Below are 17,809 nucleotides of genomic sequence, written 5' to 3'. Positions count from 1 at the left end.
AGGAATGCCTAGCTCCACTCTTTTAAAGGCCATGTGCTTGGGGTAAGATCAGGATTTTGGGGGGAACTCGGCTAGAAGAGGGTTTTCTTTAAGCTGTGCCTGCTCTTGTGCTATAAAAGTTTTGTTACAGAGGGTAAAATTTATTTGTTGATGTCACAAAGGAGTCTGCTAAGGCTGGAACATTCTCAGAATATGGGTTTTAAATTTGGCTTCCCTTCTTTCTCATCTTGACAGCATTGGAAATGACTTCAGTTTTCCTTTCAAATAACAAATGATCCTTGTGACTGTGTAATCAACTACACCTTCCCCTCCCCTCCTTTTATGGAGTTTCTTTTCCAGTAGCACAACCCTGCCAGGAACAATACTAGATCGTGGTGCTGTTCTTGTCATCATCAGATGGTAAGCAGTTTTTGCTGTTCCTCCTCTGCAGTGCCAGTGCTATGTCCAGTTCTCTCAATTGCTTCAAGAACCCCCGGTTTGGCAGGATGCATCGGTGTCTTGATACTTGCTCAATGGCATCCACCACTGTCATATTCTTGTAGATCATCAGGTAAGCCAAAACCAATGTGGCTGACCGGCTGCGACCCATAGCACAGTGAACCAGAACCTTGTCTGCAGAAACAAAGAGAGATGATGCAGAGATGATGCTGGGTAATTTCTTTGATAGTGACGTTTCTGTAGTGCCCCTGCTCTCTTTGGTGCTTTGACTGCCCTTACCAGCACTTTCGTAAGGCCCATCTTTTTACGGGTGGGGAAACGGAAGCTGTAAATCTTACTATAGTAACTCAACACCATCTAAGTTGGAGATTACCCATTTAATCCTGAACCAGGTATCTTTAATTTGTGAGCAAAGGTTGCGGAGAAGGCCTGGGGGCTGCAGCCTCGCATTAAGTAGCGTAGCATGCCCCGCTGCAGCCTAATCTAGCATGCCTCGCCGGCAGAGTGTATGTAATTCTGTGTTGGGGCATAATGACCAAAGCACACAGTTGTGGGAGGGTTTGGTATGTTATCAAACCATCCTTCCATGAGCGTAAACGGGATGCACGGAGGTGCCTTTCTTAGTTCTACTAGCTAGACAGTAAAAGCTAACTGAATTCGCTTATTTTTCTGTTGTTCCGACAATAATGTCCTTCCAGATCTAGATTGCATCGCTTTATGCCCAAATACTTCATTTGTAAAATACAGCTAACAAGGCTTTTTAAGGCTCCGTGATATTTTTGAGGGCAGAGGATAAGAAGGGCCATAGAATTTAATAGGCATATGACAAGCGTGTAGAAAGAAACCACCTCTTAAACTGTCGAAAAGCTGCTTTAGAATTCTCTGGCTAGTCACCCTTGCCCTGTCGTGTTGAATGAAAGCAACGTTTCCCCACCACCAACTCTCTGTTTTACATAATCGTATCCTTGCAGTAGTGGCCTGTCTTGTATATTGTGAATACAGAGTCTCTGCTAATAGTTTTAATCTCTGAATAAATGTGCCTCAAGATTTAGCCTTGTGATATTGCTTGGTTTAACTTGGACTTCCAGAGGCAAAAAGTCCTTGGCTTCAGGTACGAGCAAGGATGTAAGCCAAAGTGGAACCTTCCCCATTTGCTGTGTCTCTGGGAGGTGGAGGAAGAGAACAGTAAGTGGGTTCAGATCTGATTGACAGGTTTTGAAACACTTCAAAAGATTTCCAAAAATGATTCAAAGCCCTTGAGGGGCTTTCACAAAGGGTTGAACTGCTGAACGAAGTAGATTTGGAGCACACTCTGTAACACCCTGCTAAGCTGAATTGCCACAGGAAAAAAAAAAAATCCTATCAGGGCCAATAATAGTTTATCTCTGTCAGCTACGCCTAGTGAGAAGTGTTGGGTGCAAAGCCATGACTCCTGCCGATTAACTCCTTTGCTTCCAGGCACAAGAGGATGTCTTGGCACAAGAAGCATTGCTGTGTAATGGATGCATCAAGAACTGCCAGCACTAGAGGATTAATGGTTACAGTCTGCATCCTAATCCCAGCAGATAGTTTTAGAGGCATCTTGGCAAAATTCCAGTCTCTCTGATAACTAAAAGTGCCTTTTCCTCTCCTGCAGAATGATAATCCCTTCTGTTATTACTGCAAATATTTGAAACGGATGAAAACTCTCATTTGTTCAGCCCTTCATGCCTCTCTTTAGAGCTTCCCACCTTGTAAATGGGTTGCTGTTGAGGTGATGAAATACGTGATAGGACAAGGCTTTGTTTTGTGTGGGTGGCGAATGTGGCGGATCTAGGAGAAAATGTACAGTTTTGTATTGTGTTAACAAAGGCAAAAAATGGCCATACAATTTTCTGAAATGTTTCTTGGCTGTAGGAAAATGAAATCTGTCCTTTCCTGTGCATGAATATTCAAGATCTGACTGCCTATTACAGTAAAACACAGGGCCACATCCCTTCTGGGCTAGTTTGTACTCTGTCCAGTTCTGACCTAAGGATCAGTCTGAACCCTCTTCCCCCAAGAGGGAGTCTGCTCTTGCAGTCTTTGATTCTGACCACTTACATCCTTCAAGGTGTGGCTGAACAGAAAATACCAGTGCACAGAGGCAGAGATCTGCTGAGTGGTGACAGGTCCCTGAACTATTTTGGTCACTTGACTTGGGCTTTTGTGTCTTGAAAATCTGTCTAGATGCAAGACTCTCTTTCCAGAGTTAGATGGAGTGATGAATGTTGAGGTGTCTTTGGTCAAATGCCTTGAGTCTTTTTATCTGTCTCATATGTTTCTTCTCATACTGCTTTTATCATCTCAGGCTTTAGTGTATTTTTTCCCATTACATCTTCACATGAAAAGCAAATGCTATTCCCCTCTACTTCACGTTCTGAGGAACTAAGACACCAAGGGAATGAGTACTAAGTCTCTCGTATAGCAGGGAACTTGAAAACCTCCTAAAATTAATGTCTGTCTGTCAGTTTAGTCAGGCCTTGCTCGTATAAATTTTAAGCTGTCCTATGGTCTGAATTGCATGTTTTGGGAAATCTTTATATGCACAGCTGAAAGATAGCATGCATAATTGCAACCAGTTCAAGTTTGCCTCTAAAACTTAACTCTTATAACTGAGCTACTTTCACTGTTCTTAAGTCCATCTGCCCATGTTTCAAGTCTGCAAGTACTGCTCTGATCTGGGAGTTTCTTCACAAAGATTTTGAAGGTTAAGTCAGAATTACTGCATTAGGACTGTGTTTAGGCACCAATTGCCAAGCTTTCTGGCCTGTTGCAAAAAGACAGGTTTCTTCATTTGCCTGACAACTTGTTTCAGCCACATTGACTGTTGAGCAGCTTCCCAGCAAAAAGCATTGTATGAAGACATCTATTACATGAATTTGATCACTTGGCTGGCTGAAGGTCATACCCCAAACAATGTGATACAGCTGAAGCAAATTCATTAATACATACATTCTGGTCACAAAAGTCGAAACTTTTCTTTTTCCCCCTTTTCTCTCTTAATGCTTAATACTAATGCAGAGTAGTAAATGAATGTAATGGTGTTATTGATCAGAAGTATAGTGCTATGTTCTGAAGTCCCATGTTATTACCACTGGTGATAGGTACTTGGTTACATACTATAAAATCCTATTTCAGGTCAGGAAGGTACATGCAAACTGTCCTTTCATTAGGCACTTGAAATACATAGTACATTTCTACACTAGATGTACAGTCACAAATAATGCATCTATGTTATTAGAGGAGAGCAATAGTTACTTGCCTCTAGTCTTTTCTCCTGTAAATGTGAGAGACATCAGCCTAGTCTAGTTTCTGGAGTCGTTCCGTTGTTTCGTAAATGCGTATTGGAAAGCTATGATCATGCATTCAACCTCTGCCTCTTTGTGGGCCACTCATATGTGCCTTTATGCATGCCTTTGTCTGGGATAAGAGATGTACATTTAGTGTACTTTTCCCTCACGAGGCAGTTAAGAGCTTGCTCTTTTCCTTCATGAGTGTTACAGTAATTCTTCATTGGTCTCCATCAAAAAAGATCCTAGCTCTCTTGTTTAAAAACTGTGTGAATGTGGCAGTCAGTGCACAGCTAGAGAAATGATTGCAGTTGGTAGTAGCTACTTAAGTGCAGCTTTTTTTGTTTGTTTTGTAGAAGTTCGTCCAGTCACTCTTTGATTTGGTCTTGTGTTTCAGTGCTGGATTGGTACTTGATCCTGTCTCAGAACTTCCTAGATTTTGGTGTGGTTTTGAAACAAAAAGGTTGATCCTTCCCCTTCCCAACCATCCCTGCCTCAATATTTATTGGGATGCAAGATTTTTCCTAGCCGTTGCTGCTTCTCTTGTGCTTGTTTCTCTCCCTCCGTGCAGCAGACAGAGGTGTTAGAGGAACAGCAGCGTGATGGGAGCGAGGACGTCTGCATTTGTTCCTTCCGCTGCTCCAGTCTGATACTGACCTCCAGCCTCCAGCCGGGGCTGGACGCAGGTGCATGTTAGTTATCCACCCCTTCCCAAAGGCAGTGCTTCAGACATAGCTTTTTGAAATGCCAGGTACCTTTCTTTCACGAGCAAGTAAGCTCCTGAAGCAGTTTCTCCTGCTATTGAGACTTTGTTTTTTAAAACTAAACTGCTTTCAAGACTTTCTCCTGACCAAGGGAAGGGACTGTTGCTGTACACTGTACTTGCTTGAAGGGTTAAAATTGTGAAGACCTGGCTGGCTACTGGGGGCAAGACAGTTAGTAGCTGGCTACAGCTGTGCTGAACAGCCAAGAACAGAAGCTGACATGAAGCTAGAATCTTGATATGTGACCCTCTGATATGAAGGTTTTTGTAGGTCAGCAAGAAAGTCTTAAGTTTCTCAGCTGGTTTCTGGTAAAATATCCTGTAGAGATTTTTAAAGAGAGGCATATTGGGGGAAGGAGTAGGAGTAATATTGAAAGCCAGTGTGAGGCCTAGGCTGTAGCACTTATCAGTGTAAAACTTCCTGATAGAACACTGATGGAGATCAGCAAATAATGAATTGTAGTAATCAAGCTGAGAAATTACAGAAGCTTTAATGAAATGTTTCTAGATCTCCGCAGTCAAGAGTTTTTTCGGTCCCCTGCTGCTTGGAAGAGGGCAGAGATCAATCTGTAATAGCTTGGGGTAGATCTGATGGCCAGGTAGGAAGGTGGGTTTTATATTTGTAGAGTGAATCTGATGCTGCAGAGCATGATGCTGTGGAGTGACAGCCTGGAATATCTGCAGAGTGCTCGTGTTCCCCTCCCACCACTATGCAACCAATATTCATTACACCTTTCTTAACAGGGACTAATTTAAGAAAAAGACAATTTACTTCATGGAACCTATGCAATGTCCGATTGTGTTTATGGAGTCAAAACAACAACAAAAAACCTCTATCAGACAGGAGACCTCAATGCAAGCTGTGATGTGGACTTTTATCAAAGTGTTGGTAAGGGGCTTTTGTGCTGGTACTAGCTCTGCAGTGAGAAAGATCCTAGTTTCATCACTACCTTCTCTTAAACTGGTTCCCTGCTACTAATTTTATGTTCTCTGTTAAAATGTACTGGACTTGTTTCATTCCCGCAAGGTTGAAAGCCATGGAACTATGGTTATAATCAGACGGAGTAAATACTGTACTGCTTTTAACCATTGTCAGCACTCCTTACTTCTTTCATCCTGAAGTGCATTATCGATGAATTTAGAAGCTGAATAAAAGAACTGGCTGAGCTTGAAAGTGGGAAGATCATCTGCCTCCACTCCATGGTACTCCACAGTCATGTCGTGATAATATTCTGGTCCTGTGTCCACGTTCCGCTGACCATGGGCCGCATTGAGGATGTGGGTGAAGCCTGCCTTCTCAAGGCTGTAGCGATCTAACGCAGTTTTCCTGTTAAAACAAGAGCTGTCATGTAAGTGAAGAAGCTTCTTACCAGGAAGCCAGGAAAAAAGAAATATCTCTGATTTGGTATGTTCTAAATGTTAATGAAACTGATAGTGCTTAAAAAAATGCATCATTTACCATTGTAAAGATCTTAAGATACTGTCATTCAGAGTGAGTGTTCCTTCTGGAGTTCATAACTATCTCTCCCAGGTCCCTAAAGCACCTTAAAAATGAATTTATTTTCCTGGCATCTGTGTAATGTAGGCAATACTGGCTTCTATCCATCTTGTACAAAAAGAAACTTGAGATACAGAAAGAAATAGAATGAATTATTTAATGGCATAAAAGCAAATCAGTGGCAGACCTTGAAATAGGACCCATGAATGCTGCTTTCCCCTTCTGTCCCATCAATTGATATTGCACACCTAATAAGAGTCAGTGATACGTGAGTAGTAAGATCATCTGGGATTCAAAAAGAAGTTCTTCATCCCTAAAAGAAGTTACTGAGTTTTTTCTCCATTTCTATTTTAAAAAATAAAAGTAATTTTAAAGAATCACCCTTCTGTGGTCACAGTGCCCTATCAGGTTTCCTTTTACTGTCATGTTTGGTTAAACCAGAGGTCTGAAGCAAAAAGAACTAGATATAGACACTGACTATTAGCCTTCAGTGAAAGCTGAAAGCCATATATTTAGCCCAATATTCTACTTTATTCCTGTCTTCTCTTCCCTTGGACAAGGGAAGTCAGATAGGAGAGGAAATCCTAGATTTTTGTGTGCCAAATACACACTCCTAAGTGCTTGCCAGCAGCCAGAAATTCCTCAAAAAGTGCAGAGTTTGTGGACAGGCATGTAAAAACTTTTTTGTTCCATTAAAGAAAGCTTTAAATTTTGGAAAGTTTTTTGTTCTGGAAAAGCTGTCAAGTTTCATTAGTCCTTAGGAAGACTACTGAGCTTCCTACAAAAAATCGCATAGGCTTTTTTCTGCGAATATATTTTCACATAACTACTGCTGCCATAATTAAATTGGTGCATGACGTGAAACAGCTTTTTCCAACCAAAAATACCTCTCTCCATGAATGTTTCCTGAACACTTCAATGTGTAAAAGCAGCTGCTGTCACACAGGACGTTGTGGTGGGCTACCTGTTGTGTTTCATCATTCCAGCAGTGAGAGCTCAGAATGGCATGAAGTTGACTCCACCTTCCCAGCCTCTGTCAAAGTCAAAATCCCCCTTTGAGCAGTCAAGAACCTAGTGATGAGAGCATTTAACTGGGATATGGATACTGAAGGTCTTACCTATGCTCTTTCTGATTTAAATAAAGCTCATGATAATTGGCTGATCTGAGTAGATTTTTCTCCCTGCAGAAATTCCTTTCTAGCCAGTAAGGTCAAGACCTTATCATTCCTGACATTTTTGCTGTGAAATAATGTCATAAGTCCCCTATACAATGATTTTAAAAAAAAAAAGTAAAAACTTCTGTTAGTATGGTGATGCCTGCCAAAGCTCAGTAGGCTCTGGAGGACAGAGAAGCAGCAGCATCTTGCTGCTAGTGCTGTGACTTGCCACCTTCACCTCAGGTTAAATAACGCTCACTCCTTCCCTTTGTATTCTTGTTGCAGTAATTGACTTAAAAAGATGTTGCTTTTTCTCCCTCCTTTTAGAAGACTCGTGGCTTAGCATTCTCTTCAGGTGGATATGCTCAATACGCTTTGCCAACAAAGGTGCTTCAATTCTGGACTATAAAGGATGGCCGGTACTTAAAAAAACAGACTAAATGCCCTGGCCAAAGAGTAAAGGTGCAGTGAATAACTACTTCTCTTGGTTTTTATGTGCTTGAGGTGAACTACAGATTCTGGTTTCAAATTAAGTCTTAATTTGTTTTGCTTCCCCGATGCTTGGATGGAGAAAATATGTTTTCCATTCACCAGACTTGGCCCAAAGAACGTATCCAACAAACCATGAAAGACTGGTGGTTTCAGCTCAGAGAGCTGTGCTCAACTAGAACCCCTGCAAGCGGAGACCTACATGCTGAATAACAAGTAGGACTGCAGGGTAGCTAGGGTCAGCGGAAAAACAAAGGTTTTGATGGACTGTAGGTACTGCCAAACTTTGGTTTCTGCAAGCCCTGCTCAGGCTAATAAGTAGCATTTGAATTAAATTATGAAGTTGTTCCGAGCAAGGACAATGTCAAACAATAGTTCGCATGACAATCATTAACAATTGACGCTTCCATTCATCTGAAATCGAATTTTCCTGTTTCCTTGGTTAGGTTCTCAGGAGATCGCCTTTTGACACAGCGGGTGCATCTCATGCATTTGTTTCTGACGGTCGCCCTTGCAGTCCTGTTCGATTTCTGAGGATTGCGTTAGGATCGCATGCTGTCTTTCACCAGCTGCCTAAGCAGTCGGCTCAGTCTGGCCGAGCTGCTGGGAACTTCCCCCTTCCACCTCCCCGTCTTGCCTGGAGCTGCACACTGTGAATGTGGAGCCCGGGATGGAACTAATTCTCCTCCTTTTTATTTAATCGATTAAAGGCAAGGCAGTTAGGTGTTCGTTTTGCATCACAATTTGCATTAGCACCCGGCCCTTGGCCTGTGGGAGTTTGAGTATATGCGCATTGTGTCTGTTAGCTCACTCTGTTTCCCGTAGCCTGGGCTGGAAGGGGAATGGGAAGCAGCAATGGATCAACCTGGAATGCTGTTGCAAAAAGCCCGTTGTAAATGCTCAGAGGTAACTGCATCATTTTCTGTGAAATCTCTTATTTTGAAAGTAAATTGTAAGTGTACCAATGAAATACTTCAGGGGTTATCTACTCCACTGTTTTTCGCACTGAAGACTTTGTACTGTTCTCCTAAATGTTTGGAATAGGCTGATTTTTAAAATGTTACCTGCTTTTTAATTACACTTGAAATGTAAACGGATTCAGCAATACCGTCTTGGATTGAATGTAACCTTGTCCAATATAGTCTTTTTCTTTATAATATGGATGCACACTTTCTTCTTTCTACTGACATTGCTAACCTAGAAAACTTCCAGAAAATGAATGCTCAGTCTTGAGCACTCAAATCTGTTAAGATCGCCACATTTTCACTGGAGTAGGTAGTCAGACTGCTGTGTGTAGGTGTTGCAGAACCTGTTAGTTGAACCAAGACCTGAAACGTTTGCCCTGGCTATGTGGAGCATGGTCGATGTAGGTCCTGTGGGTATGTAGCTTGTGCATTTGCAGGCTGAGCTATGGCATGTAATCTGCAAGGAGGATGTCAGGGAACCTTTCTTCCAGCATACACCCTGGACAATATTATCTATGGAAAGCTTTCTCTAAGATTTCTAATACATAATGTTGTGTAAAGGTCTGAGGAAACAGTTACTGTGCAATCAAAATAGGGTTCACTGGACTGCAGGAGGTCCTGCCTTGGGCTTTAGAATCCACATCTTTTGGAGGAAGCTGAAGTGACACTCTCACTCTTCTTCAAGAGCAAGAGTGCTTGGTTTCAAACTTGATGTGGGGATTAGGAAGCACTTATGCTCCTTCTCCTTTCTCTCCATCCCCCCAGTCTTGCACTTGATAATCACGTTTTCATAAAATATAGTTCTACTGTTCTTGCAAAAATCTTCCCTTTTTTTTTTTTCTTGTAAAACCTTTCCCCAAAAGCTGGACAGACAGCCCAGTTGGACCACCACTTGTCCATGGGTTTGTCTGCTTTTTCACTCCCATCAGCTGTCTTTTTACCTTGCCCATTGGTCGTAAATACTATTGGGCCGGGATGGCCCCTGTGCTGAGACTCTGACACTGCCATAATATAGGCAGTTACACTTGAGGTCGTGCTGGGTCTGCAGCACGTCGATTGCCAGTTAACAGCGAGCAGGAAACAGGCTGTTAAGCCCTCATATAGGGGGACCCATACGTTTGTAAATGGAAATGTTGCTGTGCCCCTTGATGTGTTTGCTTGGACTGGCTTTAACCATCAGTGAACTCCAGCTTTGTGCGAAGGACTGGCTTGCTTTCCAACCTCAGCTGAATCTGTAGCGTAGGTGCCGTTGTGGAAGCATCCATCATTCTCTCTTTACTTTAATCAGAGTCTATTTTTTTGTTGTTGTTTCATCATGCATGATACTCCTGGTTACGTCCCGGGGGGAACGCTTTTGGTCTTCCTTGCAGTTTTTACCATGTCTGAGGTATCAGTGTTTTAGGTGAAAGGAAGGAATAAATCAAGCATAAATATCTGCAAATATCTGACTGGTTGAGGTGACTAATAGCGTAGGGTCATTCAGGGGTATATGAATCACATAACTTACTGGAGGATTTATAACTCTATTTCTAATTCACTTTCAGCTAGAAATGGCACAGACTCTTTTCCCTGGCAGTTGGCTCACTACCAGAGTTCAATAGTCACGCTAATAATATTCCTCTTTTTCCCGCTTTGGGTGCTGCTGTTTCCTAATAAATTGTAATTAATATTTCAATTTTTGTGATTATGGTTAAATTTTAAGTAGCTATTGTAAAGAAGAGTTAGCTACAAATAGCGTAGGTGAAGCCATAAGCATTTGCCTGGTCTTGCAATTGTTTTCATTTTGTATATCTCCACCATCTGTGCTATTAGCACTTGATTTCCTTTTACACAGTGCATCTGTGGTCTCCAGTGTCTGCCTTGAATGTGTTCCTATGCAGAGAAGGTGAAGTGTGGCACTGGGAGATAACAGTGAAAATTTCAGTATAATTCAGTTTAGTAAGGGATGAACTGGGCAGATTGGTCCCCTGTAAAAACTCATCAGCTCTTCAATTCAGAGCACATAAACATATGCTAAAAGTTAAGGATACCCAGAAGTCCTCCTCTCTGTAGCAAAGCATGTTAAGCAAAAGCTCAGTGCTTTGCTGAATCAGACCCTGCATTTACCGTAGGACATATGGACTCATAAACATGTTTTTAAAGTTCTGAGGCAAGGGGGAATACTTTGATGTGGGAATGCCATCTAAATGGTGAAAATTGGAGATAAAATCACTTTCACATAGGGATATATTGATAATAATAGACTATCACCAAGAGGGATAACTGACCTAAACAAAAACGTCATCCATTTTCAGATGGTTCCCCAAAGACAATTCTTTTGGGTTGTGCAAGGGCAAATAAAGGGCTTGTCCAGAACTTTAACTGTTCCTGCTGTCAGTTTTAAAGCTAAGATTCATAGCATTAAAAGCAAGCGCTGTAGCAAGCTCTGCCGCCTTCTGGAAGCAACAGTGTAAGTAGTTGTAAGGTGAAAGAAAATCCTTCTTTCAAGTTGCCATCTCCAGTGTACCGAATCCCTTCTCTGTCTTTTCAACAACGCTGTCATAACAAGCTTTAGCCCCAGCTGCTTTCATCGGGAAGGTGCCCAAACCAATGGATTTAGAAGAGAGGGAAAAACAACTTGAAGGCGCTGCAGCCTGCACCTCCGCATCAAGTATGAAGTGTATGAAAAGCTACCAAAAGGAAGAGAAGGTGGCTGATGATGAAAACCCAAGTGCATCAAAAGGAAGGGAAGCAATCCCCCGTCACGCCTTGTGAGGGTGTGGGCAGAGCAGCTCCCTCCACAGGTAAGCCAGCACCGCATGGCTGGTACTGGTCAGCCAGGCAACTGGTACGCTCGCTTTATAAGCTCTAAGTAGAGCCAAGTCTCTTAAGCTTCATGCAAAGGTTGAGCAATGCAAACGTATTTCAGTATAGACTGTTAAAGCCACAGATTGACAAAACACAAGTAAATCTGAGGCGACATGTTACTAGGAGAGGAATTACTAGAAGAGGAATCGTCTCTCTCAAACTGTTCCATTTTCTTAAACACTGAAGGAAAGCTCGATGCAGGATGATAATTTACCAGATGGACAGTGTCAGAAAGAAGCTTCCTGAATATAGGCAATACCAACACTTGCTTAAGAAAATCTGGCAGTTCTCCCTCCTGAGGAGAGATGTTGAGAATTTCCAATAATACTGACCCAGTTTCCTTTGGTAACTCCAGCACTGAGGGGATCTAGAGATACTGTAGCATTGTATCCCCGTTCCCCTCTGAGGTGTTGCTCCATTTCTGTGGATACCTCCTGTTCAGTGTGAATTAGAAGAATTTTTAGGTACCGCTGAAAATACTGAACAGGATCTTCATAATACGTGGTAGAAAAAGGTTTTTAGTAGTCCATTTTCCTCTAGCCCCAAACGCTGGATGCTGGTTTTGTAAGTGATACAACCTAGATACAAGAAATACCTCTCTGCTTTCCATGCAGCAAAGACATCAAACACATGGGATGTAGTCAGTCAGTTCCTCATCTTGACTTCAGTCACTTACCGAGTGTTAGAAATCGCCTATAGACAGAGATGATGTTGCGTGGGGAAGTGTTCCTTCTCTTGGAAGCCGTTGCTGCTTTAAGAGGTTTATGGTCCAGTGTTACAAATCTGATTTTCTGGATTGTTAAATTTCTGTTACGATTGGCAGGTTCTTGTACTAACAGAGTTGGAACTATGTCCTCAAGAGCGGTGTTGGAATCTAAATCTGCATACGCTCCTATTTTTGTATGATTAATACTGGTGTAGATCCTAGGAGTTCGTAATGCTAAACAGTGGGAGGTAATTATTTGCTACCCCGAGTAGATCAGCATTTACTTCTTCCAGATCAGTATAAATTGTCTTTCTACTTAGTCACTTGGAAAAAGCCATACCATATTATTTTTCTGGAGAAAGGGAAGAGGAGAGAGTGAATTTTAGTTAAGCATATGTTTATTTTAAAGTTCAGTTATATATTTTAATTATCATAGACTCCAGTCTGTAAGTTTGAGTTACTCGTGTGTCTCGTTGAACCTTACCTGTGTTAGTTCTCAAGAGCATAAGCACTGGGGTTCCACTGGGACGAACACAGACTATAGCTTTCTGGAAGTGCAAGCTCAGTTCAGCTGCATATCAGCTGTAAGGAATTAGACTCCAGAAGACTTCCCCTGAGAGTGGTTTGAGAACGCAGAAAGACCTGAAATTGTGATCAAGCCTTAAATCCTAATGAGAGCTAGAGGATGGTTAAGAAAAAAACAAAATCTTGAGAGGCCTTTGTCTTCAGCTAAATATTCTTTGCAATTCAGAAATGTGGAACCACGGGCATCATCTCGGGTAATAATGCGATCACTGAAGAGCCGCAAGAAGAAACTACGAGCTGCGTAACTGGTAGAGGTTTTCCGTGTGGTTGTGGTGAACCAGGCGGGCTTCGGTTAGAAAGTAAAGCTGCCCATGCAAGTAACCTGGTGACCAGTGACAGAAAGGAGCAAGACAAAACTGCTTTCTATCCCTGTAGAAGGCTTCTGGATGTGAGGGAGGATACATGCAAGCACTAGTCCTGGTAGCAGATGAATCAAAATCTTGGCAAAGCATGTTTTATTCCTATCACTGGGCCGTCTCCTACAAGTCCCAGTGTCTGGTCTTTAAAAGTCCTTGGAACTTGCTGGAGGAAAATTTCAATTGGAGCTGAACACAGCATGTTATATTTTGAGGCTTTGATTATTCTGGGCCTGACAGGCTCATGGAGATTTCATTGCCTCTGGGCAACATCTGCAGCGGAGCCTTGTAACAAAAGGATTGAGTGGCCTCACAGGGCTCCTTGATAGCCTGCATTGCATTAGAAGGAAGATGTGGTTACGTAGTCAGGGTAATTAATTAGCATTTCCATAAGCAGTCACAAGTCCTGTTAACCTTGTAAATGCAGGAGGCAGGAATGAAGCACAGATGTGAAGGCTCTGAAGATAAACTCTGCATGTGTGTGTTCACTTGATTTTGTTGATGAGCTCCACTAAATTCTTTCAAGATCAACCTTAATTTAGCATGGCTAAGGATTCAAATACACCCAACATCTGTTCGCATCTCAATGGCAGCTCTTTGGCGACCAGTGCTACAGCATGATCTTAAAATAAAAGAATACAAAAACCCCTGCCACACTGAAGGGGGAAGCTGTTGGTCAGAATCAAGGTGTGGAGCAGGCCGAGGAAAGATACAGAGGTCCCTGGACTTTGCCTACTTCAAATCAAATCTTAGTTCTGGTAATGGAAACTGCATCTTGCCTGCAGACCGGTTCTCATCTCAGATTTTCTGCTGCTGGATGTCAAATTCGCCCGTCTCACAATAGTCGTTCTCTTGCAGAGCGCCTCATTTTCTGGTGAAGTTTTACTTCTGTTCACCCCCTCACCTGGTCCCCACTTCTTCCTTTTCCGTTGGCTTTCTCATTCTTTTGTCCCGGTCATGTGGGGGACTTGTTTTGTCTGGAAGCACCATTGCTTTATCTCCTGACTTAAGACCTGTCCCCTGCAGAAACAAAACCTGCCCCGTGTAAGCGGGTGTGGCTGTCGGTACCTCTCCGGAAGCTTGTTCCTCTGGTTCGCTTGCACTGAGCGAGGTGTGTACCGCAGTCGGAGTCTTGCCTCCTAGCATTTCTTAAATACAAGATTAACAAGCCACTGCCACGGGGACGACTACATGGCAGAGTCAGTGGCTGGTGTCCTGCGCTTAGAGGCTGCCCACAGATCTGTTGTCTCCTTAGATCCCTTTGCTCAGAGGGCAGAGCTGTAGCTGCACCACAGACGTAAGAGGGAAATAATTCTAATAATTCAGAGTAAATCTGCTGGTGATTTTGAACAAGGAAATAGGAAATAAATGCCAGAAGAGGCTGTTCTTTACACTGAACCTTGAGTTAGAAATATCTAACAAAGGCGGGCAGGGCAGGATGGGGAGAGGACAACTCAACCCTCTTCTCCTTTGTTCCTGAGTCATTTGGCCAGGCTCTTCCCGTGGCTTAAAATACATATATTTTTTTAATTTATTTTTTTTCCCTGTCTCTAAAAGTGGGAGTCCTGGCTTGATTAAAGCCCAGAGCTGGTGTTTGTTTCTGTTGCCTCTGGCGCCGCAGAATTAATTGGTCGATGATATTCGGAGTCTTGTAACATTCAAGGCTGTATATCTTTCCTCTTTTATAAGCTGGCAACGGATGAATTTTAGGACCTTTTAAAAAAAATTACTGAGAACTTTGGAGCCAGTGGGGCTCCTGCTTGTGCCTTACAGTGATGATGTAAAAGAAATGTCATGTTAGTGCAGGGTGTAGAGGAAAATGGGAAGGGGACCAATAACGCCTAAGGGGTAAGAAAAGCTCTCTTGCTCTGCCCAGGGTTTGGATTGGGGGATTTTCTGATGGCATGTCTCCCTGCTGCAGCACTCCTCTGCTTGTCAGAATAGGCTGTTTCTAACTTAGTCCTGTGCTCAGCAGAGCTAAGTCTGTCTTGTGGGTTTGGTTTTTTTCCAAATCACACTCGGTCTGATCAGTGAGATACATCTCTGCAGCTTTGCCTTCCACAGGGTTCTGTTTGTTTTAATCTCTTGAGCAACTTGGAAATGCAGAGTACTCCATGTACACAAGCATAGGCTTGGAAATGCAGAAATACCACTGTGGGTTGAGCTGTGTCTTCAGTTGCTTTTCAAGAATTACATTTTTAGGCTTAAACCAACCTAAGCCGTGGTCCTACACATCTAGGCCATGCTTTTCTGTCAGTGTAACTGTGGCAGGGCTTTCACTCAAGATAAATGACAAATTACTCCTTGAAATGAGACATTTAAAAATAGATTGTGACTAGCTTGAACCTCTGCAGCCTACACTGTTGCCACAACTGCTCCTGTTACTCAGTCTTTAACAGTAGACCCTGCCACGCTTACCCAGCACTTTCTTGAAGGAGTAGCAACCAACACCCTGTGCCTATATCTGTAAGGGTTGTGGTAGGCTCCGATTGCTCTGTTGAACTCTGGCATCTCTCAGTAGCTCATCAAATCACATCATCACTGCTAAATACTAGTGAATGGGTAGGAGAAGGAAAGAAACACCCTGCTCTGGTGAGCTGTACTTGGTACAGCTTAGTCATCCTCTATGCAGAAGGGGTGTACTATGTACATCTACTAGTCTCATGAGTACTACTTATCTGCTATGTAGAGATACTAGGTACACACTTACTCATCTCCTATGTAGAGGTTGGGCCAGACTTCATTGACATGAGTGTACTTCGGGCATCCTTTCCAGAAGAGTCGCTCCAATTCAAATGCACCTGGGGTACAGTAATCCTCATCAGGATCTGCTTTGACTGCTGTGTATGCATTCTTCTTCCCAGCATTCAAACCCGCTGATGACATCTTGTCCATGGAGTAGTGTGCTCAGGACGTGCAAGAAACTGGAATGCAACCAAAACAGAACGTTAAGCACATTGCAAGTGAGTTCTGCTCCAGTTGTGGAACACTGGGAGCGGCACTGGTCAGGTGTGATTGGGCATGGTGTGAGGTGGATGTACCTGCTCTGTGGCAGATGCAGATTCACACCTGGTGTTCTGCCTTCCCTGAATTTGGTGAGGAATACGTTGTTGGACAAGCTCACCAGCAACAGAAACAAAAGCCAAAGGTTTGTGATCACTGAAGTTCAGTCGCTGTTGCGAATTTGCTTCCTAGAAAATCCGCTGGTAAGAATTTGGTAGGTCTAGCAGCCTGATTCAAGGGATCTAGAGCACTTAGGAGAACTGGATGGGGGAAATTTAAGATATTTCTTCATCATTAATTGAGAATCTCCTGAAGGCTTCTCCTTTATGTGATTTTCAGCAACTTGGGGAGATTAAATGTGTCCATTCAGGTGAATGCCGGGTGTACCTGTCCTATTTTTTCAAGATCTTAATGCAGCCCTGCACACTGAACCTCGTAGGCTGTTTCCAGGAATGGGAGTTTGCCTTTTTGCGGCACCACTGACTGACAAAATATTTTTCAGCCAGGATGGGCTCAAGGACTTCCTTCTTTTCAGGGTCACTCTCTTTTTTTATCCTAGATTCATACATGCCAAGTGGGTAGGAAGAAGCACTGATGAACACGCGGTATAGAAGGGAGAAATGGAGCAATGTTATCCTGTAGCTAAAATCGGAGTAGCATTAATGTTGCCAAAACCAACACCCGTTGCCTGGCCGTGTTGTCAGAGCTGTGTCACTCAGAACTGACAACCTTAATGTCCCGTGTGTTTGAGCTATCTGCTGGTATTGAGTCATCTGGTGTCAGCTTTACACGTCTCTTGAAGCTCCAGATTCTCTCCGGCTTGCTGTCATTCCTTCAGCTGCTGCCCTGATTTAGACTTTCCCTGTAGGGTTTGCCTCCCTCAGCTGTGGGGACGACAGTAACAGCCCAGTTAGGTGGTCTCCCTCCTCCCCTCTTCCCCAAGGCTGTGCCTGACTCGGGAGCTGGGCGCTGACCCCACGAGCAGAGGCAGCTCAGAGGCAGCTGGTGCCTGAAGTTAAAGGCCAGAGCCTGACTCGAGTCTCAACGCCTCCCTCGTCCGTTCCGTTGTGAAGACACTGCCTCAGGGCATGGCGGGTGAACGTTTGCAAGAACATGCTTGTGTCTTGGACAGGTGGGGTTTTTGCATCCATATTTAACTTCCCTAAGCCCCTGCAGCTGAAAGTATCTCGGGTACAAGCCCAGTGGAATACAGGTGACAGAGGAACCCTCGCACCGGCCGCTGCAGGGGCCTACAGCTGCGGGAGTGCAGCGCTGTGCTCCTCGCTCGGGTCTTGGCACCGCACCGTCCCGCCAGAGAGGCCCGCCGGTATCCCCACGCACACGGTGTTGGGTGTGTTGCGGTCAAGGGTCTTTCGGATTATTTTTATTTTAATTTTTTGATTACCTGAAGAAAATTTTTGAGGGGAGAGCTGAAGTACAGTACATCCATGTATTCTCGGTGAAGAAGAAGAAGAAACAAGGGAGGGATTAACAAGTGACGAAGGTGTACATGAGAGCTTTTCAGTCCCAATTAACAGCGCTGGAAACTCCGCACGCTACCAGACAAATACTCATGCCATAGATCCAGGCATAATGTTGGAGAAGGACTATTGTGAGGGACATGGGTGTTGTAATGTCTCCTTTGGTTTTCTTCTGTGGATTTACACATTTCTGAAGGTAAAGCACATTTT

At 43.3% G+C, this 17,809-nt stretch overlaps 1 protein-coding gene across 1 annotated transcript in view; it reads right to left on the bottom strand.

Annotated features, from left to right (window-relative positions):
* Positions 1-314: 314 nt before the first annotated feature.
* The window catches only part of DUPD1 (dual specificity phosphatase and pro isomerase domain containing 1), a 23,932-nt gene continuing 6,437 nt past the window's right edge, over positions 315-17,809 (bottom strand). The window contains exons 2-4 of the mRNA XM_010296696.1: positions 15,826-16,039; positions 5,619-5,839; positions 315-612 (exon numbers count right to left, since the gene is read on the bottom strand). Of these exons, the coding sequence (XP_010294998.1) occupies positions 365-612; positions 5,619-5,839; positions 15,826-16,010 (654 nt within the window). The 5' untranslated portion in view covers positions 16,011-16,039 and the 3' untranslated portion in view covers positions 315-364. The remainder of the gene's footprint in view (positions 613-5,618; positions 5,840-15,825; positions 16,040-17,809) is intronic.

The sequence above is a fragment of the Phaethon lepturus genome, unplaced genomic scaffold (genome assembly GCF_000687285.1).
Source record: "Phaethon lepturus isolate BGI_N335 unplaced genomic scaffold, ASM68728v1 scaffold4491, whole genome shotgun sequence".
NCBI lineage: Eukaryota > Metazoa > Chordata > Aves > Phaethontiformes > Phaethontidae > Phaethon > Phaethon lepturus.
This window is presented reverse-complemented; position numbering and strand designations above follow the sequence as displayed.